The 6,851-nt window shown below is 40.3% G+C and overlaps 1 protein-coding gene across 1 annotated transcript; it reads left to right on the plus strand.

Moving 5' to 3' along the window:
• The first annotated feature begins 576 nt into the window (after positions 1-576).
• Positions 577-4,918, plus strand: smim32 (small integral membrane protein 32). Its single transcript, XM_077532223.1, has 3 exons — positions 577-981; positions 1,084-1,233; positions 3,245-4,918. The coding sequence occupies exon 3, from the start codon at positions 3,269-3,271 to the stop codon at positions 3,614-3,616; it is 348 nt and encodes a 115-aa protein (XP_077388349.1). The 5' UTR covers positions 577-981; positions 1,084-1,233; positions 3,245-3,268; the 3' UTR covers positions 3,617-4,918.
• The last annotated feature ends 1,933 nt before the right edge of the window (positions 4,919-6,851 follow it).

Below are 6,851 nucleotides of genomic sequence, written 5' to 3' on the forward strand. Positions count from 1 at the left end.
GGCTCGCTACCGTTTCCGCTCATACCACAGCATGTTACAGGTTAGCCTACATTTGTTTGTGACGCCGGCAGTTTGACTTTGACATGTTAACTGACATTGTTTTCTAACTAAATAGAGGTTGGCAGGCATTCGAGAAGAAAGTATGTGCCAAACTTGAAGGTATAGCCCACATTGTCTTTATGTCCATAATGAGATTTATGCAAGGTCATTTTTTAATGAGCTCCATAATAATAATAATATTAATAATTAATAATAATAAAGGACATTTGCTGATTTGCAATAGAAGAAATGTGATATTCTCTCTCTCTCTCTCTCTCTCTCTCTCTCTCTCTCTCTCTCTCTCTCTCTCTCTCTTGTATTTTATATACTGTCATAAGAATTCCTTGATAACCAGACATGAAATCTCACAGCCTTCCTATATGTCCTCCCTCAGTCACTGCAATGTGAGACATTCCCTTCCATGCCCCCACCACAAATAGCTCATTCAACATCCTCTCATTACTTTGGGGAGAGAGATAGAGAACCTAAGATTTATGTCTACTTTGTGACTTTACTGTAGCACATCCCTGTCAGGTGACACGCCCCCGACACGCACGCACTGATCTGCTCTCTCCCCTGTGACACAGACATGCAGAAAAGGGCGAAGATAGGAGCAACCGACCTGCTGCTCCACCTAGGCTATGTGACTCATTAATTTCACTGCTCTGCTCATTCTAACCTCACCGGGGCATTAATCGCATCCACGTCTCTCTGGTTGTGCCAACGGCACTGGAGGAGCAAAACGCGGACTCGAAGAGGCAAGATTCGGCGTGTCCTTCCTCAGCGCTCCGCATGCTGCGCGCATAAGCGCATGCTGCCTTGTTGCGATGCATTCTACGACGCACAAGAGGAAATCATGCGCGCGATCGCTCACAGGAGCGTCAAGTCGGTTCAAGATAGTTTTTAATAACAGTAATTTCTACATACTGGTCGGATTCTTTGGTGGGTAATTGCTCCTGATAAGACCTTGGATTGAAGTTCAGTTTGGTCGGTGTCTGTGCGTTTTTCATTTGAATCCGACCCAGATACATATGGACTGTGCAGGGCGCAGCGTGCAAGCAGTCGCACAGCTGCTTCTCCACAACGCGTCCTCGGCGAGTCTTGTCGGCACCCAACAGAGAACCGACAGGAATGCGGAGCTCGGATTCGTCCTATCCACTCTCACCTGTGACACTGTCAGCAGTGCGCACCCAAGTAAGTCCCTCTTTTGAGTCGTGACTATTATTGTTATTTATTTATTTTTAAGGTTTTGATAGCATTTCATAAAGAGCAAAGTCACATGGTATAGCAATCAAGGGCATTGTCCTGCTGAACCAAACCAATTTGATTTCAGAGCCAGGTGTGTACATAAAGCAATTGTTATCAAGTTTAACTGACCCTCAAATACACTTTGTGTAGTTTTGTCCTATTAAAATTGTGGTTATAAGAACATTGCATTGCTGCATTAAAAAACAAACAAACATATAAACTGTTGGGCAATGCTGTGAACTGGAGGGACCACGTGAGTGCTCACTGCCAATCAGGAATCAACGTTAATGACAGCTTCTTGAAAACTAGAACATAATTCTGACATGATAGCCTATATTATGAATGTAGTGGTTATACCTGCATGCAGCACCTTGATATTGTTCGCCATCTGCCTCTCAGTTTTGAGGTGCTGGCTTTGATTCCTATGTGTACATTTTGCATGTTCTCCCAGTGCTTGTGTGTGTGTTTTTTTTCCTTTCTTTTCTGGGTATACTCCAGCTTCCTCCCACATTCCAAAAGCATGATCATTAAAACTCAGATACTCACAACATGTTGTATGCAAGGCCTATACCGATTGGTACGTGGGCAACTTCTAGTGGTATATGAAGAATCACTGAATTAAATGTTAAATTGCAGCATTATTTTTTTAGTATCCTTTCTTTTTTGAGAAACAAATTCTATATTGTCGTGAATATGAGTGTAAATGATTGTTTATCTGACTTGTCCTGCCATTGGTGACCAGCCATCATGTACCCCGCCTCTTATGGGCGTGACGAAGACAAGCACTTTGGCTGAATGGACAGCTGAACGATTATAGTACCTATAAATTGTTATACTTGTGGCAAAAGCTCCTTTACTCTTCAGCAGCATGTTTTAAAATTTGAGAGAACAGAAAATGGGCAGGTTTTCATCATATTATCTACATTATATCAAAATAGCACCTCATTAATTGAATTTTGGAGAAAAACACTATTGTTCTTTAAATGGAGTGCAACCAGAAGTGAAACATCCCTGATTTCCTGTGGTACAATTCAGAAGTCCCTCAAATTCTTTTCAGAAAAATATATCTATAAAGTAGCACAAAACTTTTGTTTGAGTTCGAACCACTATATGCATCTTCACACTACACATTTGTCCTTAAAGGGGGAGTTTGTAGTGTTGAAACAGCTATCAAGATTTGCTAAGATAGCATTAACCCAGCCGACAATAGCCATGGGTGCTATGCTTATTTGTAGTGTTATGAAGTTTGAAGTGTTACTATAACACTATAATCTTGGATTTCTATTTTCGTGATTGCACGGCACGCAGTGTAGCTCAGCGTGGAGGCGGATTAGACCCAATGTAGGTAAGCTCGCATCTCTAGGAAATTCCTTCTGCTGGCATTTGGTCCTCAGCACAGAGGCACCATCTATGCAAATAGTGCCCTAAATGCTATCTGTTTGAACTTTAATGTTTTGGAATGTAAAGTCAATTACAATTTAAAACAGGTGATTAAACTTACCTGTCAAGTAGAAACGTTGCTAATTCTATGCATCACTTTTGAATCCTTTCAACTGCTTGAGATCCCTTCACTCTGCTTGTCTTTATTAGTCCTATGCCCAGTTGTTGGGAAACAAGGGATTTACTTTTTTTTTTTCCTGAAGATACGTTGCCCGAGGTGACAGGTCAGTTCAAGGCTGTGTGGGTGTGCCCCGAGTGCAGAGCAAATGATTGATACTTCATGGAAACTTGTTTTGAAAGACAAACAAATTGGTGCTCTCTCAGTCCTCTGAATGAATTGTATTCCACTTTATTTAATGCATGGCTCAACGTTGGGGCTGCTTTTAACAGATCTTGACCTGGCAGTATCATCAAAGTTTTCCAATGATTGGATCAAAACACTTTCATAAGCAAGCATGATGCCTCAATGCAAATGTCTAAAAAGCATTGTCTGTTGTTTCCCCTCTCATCCAACCAGTCAGCTGTTGAGCCCACATAGGTCATGCTGAGGCAGGTCCTCCTCAACTCCACCAGTGCCCCACACCTTGACCTAGCGCTCATGGCCCAGTCTTCTACGAGCGCCCCCACCACTGTCAATGTGTCTCACGGCAGCTTGGTGAGCGTGGCCGCCCTACTGAGACCCACCGCGGGCCGCGGGGGAGGAGGAGGGGGGCTCCGAGATGGCGAGCTCCACAAACCGGACCTGCTCACCTACATCGTCATGTGCCTCCTGTTGTTTCTGCTGGTGCTGATCATTGTGTTCTTCATTAACTGTCAGCTGCGGAACTCTTTCTTCGCCTCCATGCCGTATGACAGGTCACTGAGAGAGGCCCGGACGTCGTACAAGTAGCCTGAAGTAGCCTGGACCATGGACTACTTCTTCAAATGAAGGTGTCGCCTTTCTCATTTCTATTGGACAGTGGATTGTGTGGATATATATGCCATATATGCGCACACACAAAATGGGCGAGGCTAGGTTGAAATCAAAAGATGCAACATTTCTCTCTGTGTCAATGAGCAGAGTATAGTGTAATATTTGAAGATTGGGCCTACTGCGGAGAGCAGACCCAATTATTAACTTTCCTACTGGGCAATGTGTCTCTAAAAACCGAAAGCTCACATGTTTGCAACAAACTTTGCTTTTATCATTTCTTTGTTGACACATTTGACTGAATGCCTGTTTTATCCAAGCCTTCTGAGAAGTCAAATAATTCACAAAAATGTTGTGGGTGACCTTGATGAGCTAGTATTGACTTTGTTTGTGAATACACAAATGAAAATGAATATTTTTGGAGCCTTGGTCGTATTTCATACAGAGATTGTGTAGACATGTAGAGATCTATGATACGCATCAATTTTCATGCAAAACCAACTGGGTTCAAGGCATATGTTGTATTTACACCCACTAGTCTAAACATGGCATTCTGATTAAAATTGTGTTTTTGGAATATGAGTTAAGCAGCAAAATCCACTCGTTTTTATTCATCTCAGGGGCTGGCCATTTTGCCAATGCCGCTTGCTGTGGAACATCACAGTTGCTCAGGGCTCAGGTAATGACCAATCACGGCTCACCTGTTTTATGAAGCTGAGTCATGATTGGTCGTTATCTATGGCAAAATGACCAACACCTAAGATGAAAAAAAAAATGGATGAATGGATTCTACATACCTCATATTCCACAAACTCATCATTAATCAGAATATTGTGTTTAGAGTAGTGGGGCTGCATAGAACATATTAACGTCAAGAAAATTTGGTGTTGACAGCAAAATTTTATATAATGAACAAATGTATGTCATAAATGTAATTTCTAAAGTATTTCAGTGCATCTCTCTGTGATTAATACATCTCACTGAAAGGGAACATTTATTTGCCCCTAGTTTGTAAAATGGAACTCTGGCCCATTACTGTACACTTTTCTTATAGTCAAAGAAAATTTCCGACTTGCCAGATATCTGGAATTCTGCATTAATAGTGTTTTAACATTGCCTTGAAAGTTCTATTTTTCATGGAAGCTAACATCTGTAGTTTAGAAATGTTTGTCTTGTGCAATGATGCGACCAAATCACGTTTCGTATCCTTCTGTAGATTGTACAATAGTGTTTAAATGGCAGACTGCAAGACTACACCATGACATAAAGATTTTGAAAATCTCTTAAAGTGCAGACTTTGTGTTATCTGATGAATGAATGCTGGCGTTTTTGTTGCAGAGGTCACTGTTGTGATTTAATACAGCCTCATAGGGCATTTTTATGAAAGCCATCTGGCTGCCGGCCGTACCATTTTTCACTTTTAATTAACCTTTCCCCGATTCATAGCATCAGTGTCCTGAGGAAGTAAGACTTGAGGCTGAAGTACAAGACAACTTGTGTGCAATAAACCAAACTGCAGCACTGTCAGCTTCATTGCCACCAGTCATGCTCAAATCCTCTTCAGCCTTGTTGTTGGAAACATCTCTCACATACCACGACGGATAAACGAGTCTATCACTGTAATCCAGTGCAGACTGGTGTGTGTATGTTTTTCAGAGGTAAAGCACATTTGTATTGGACTCTGGGGATTACATGAAAACAGGCGGAATGGTTGGATTCCAGTAAACATGTATTCATTCATTGTGCATTATCTGAACGATAATGTCACTAAAATGAAAGTAAACACGCTAGCTATTGTTTACGGTGTGTAATTAAAACTTTTACTGGATTTCATTTGAGAAGCACAACGTAACAAAGCAGCGTATACATGACCTCATCTGAAAGCTGTGTTTAAAATGACCACTTTCATTTGAAAAACACTGGCAAAACATCTCAACTCACCCACAATAACACACAAACTAAAACAACCAATATGCACACTTAAATAAACAAGCCACGTGGCCTATTTGCTTCGACTGTAGCATGCACGGTTTGTGTATGCAGCTCTTATCATGTGTAGTGTACTTGAGATGACCAACACAACACACCACACTGTCTGTCATAATACAAAGACCCACCTGTGAGATGGGCAGCATGGACGGTGATACAGGACATCTAGAATGATGGAAAATACAAAGACGAAAAGAAAAAAAAAATAGGCTAGGTGTTAGCTTGCCTATTTTTTATTTTTTTTCCAGATATATCTGGTGACTACATTGCTGTGACAAACTTTTCTCTTTGTCATTTTTAATTTAATTTCATTTTTAATCTAAGTCATATTAAACAATAATGGCAAGTTGGCAACATTTTTAGCCAGTACACTGGTATTTTAGTTAATTAGTTATTGACTTAGTCAACTGTGCTGTTGTGCTGACATTTTGTTTCCGCTAGTGGCAGCAAAACTGGCACAACCAAAACCTTAATTGGCTATCATTATCATCTCATATGTCACAATTGCAAAATCTGTGACTTGCCTAAACTCGGTATTTACCACAAATATAAGGATATACATTCGTAAATAATGAACAGCTTTGACAGTTATGATTGTCACACCCAACTATTATTCCAGAACATCAGGAGGGGAAAAAAACAAACACTCTTAACACATCCCAAATAACTGAAAAATTACTGAGGATAAGCTTTAGCGACAACCAATAATTCGGCCTTTAGTGTCTTTGACTACAAAAGAGTAAAAATTATTAAATTTCGCCCAATTGGGTGTATGTGTACCAGGGTTTAGTTATCGCTGCACTGTGCACGGTGCTTACCTTGCAGTTCACAGTTAAACCATTTGGTGGCGCCCTATATCTTTTTGTTGATTGCTGTATGTGCTGAGACAAAACCGATGAAACATGCACATAAATTAAATTTAGGTGCCGATGTAATAACTCAATTGATTTATATTGACCGATATATTTATTTCTAAATTGGTAATTTTAGTAGTACGATACAACATGACTAACCTCTGCAGAATTTGGCGTGTGCAACTTGACTTTTTGCTATTTGAAGAATTTTGGTGACAATTCATAACATTTTTTTTGTCATTAAGCGATGTTTAGCATTTACATTTACAGGTGTTCACATATAGGTTTATATACCACAAGGGTATGTAAAGGGTACTACAGACAGACTGACTCTTATTAATAAGGAACTAACGAAAGAAAATGACATACAC

This window comes from Festucalex cinctus, chromosome 9 (genome assembly GCF_051991245.1).
Source record: "Festucalex cinctus isolate MCC-2025b chromosome 9, RoL_Fcin_1.0, whole genome shotgun sequence".
Taxonomy (NCBI): domain Eukaryota; kingdom Metazoa; phylum Chordata; class Actinopteri; order Syngnathiformes; family Syngnathidae; genus Festucalex; species Festucalex cinctus.

Excerpts from the sequence above, each read along its gene's own strand:
- smim32 (XM_077532223.1), top strand. The coding sequence starts at position 3,269 with ATGCTGAGGCAGGTCCTCCTCAACTCCACCAGTGCCCCACACCTTGAC.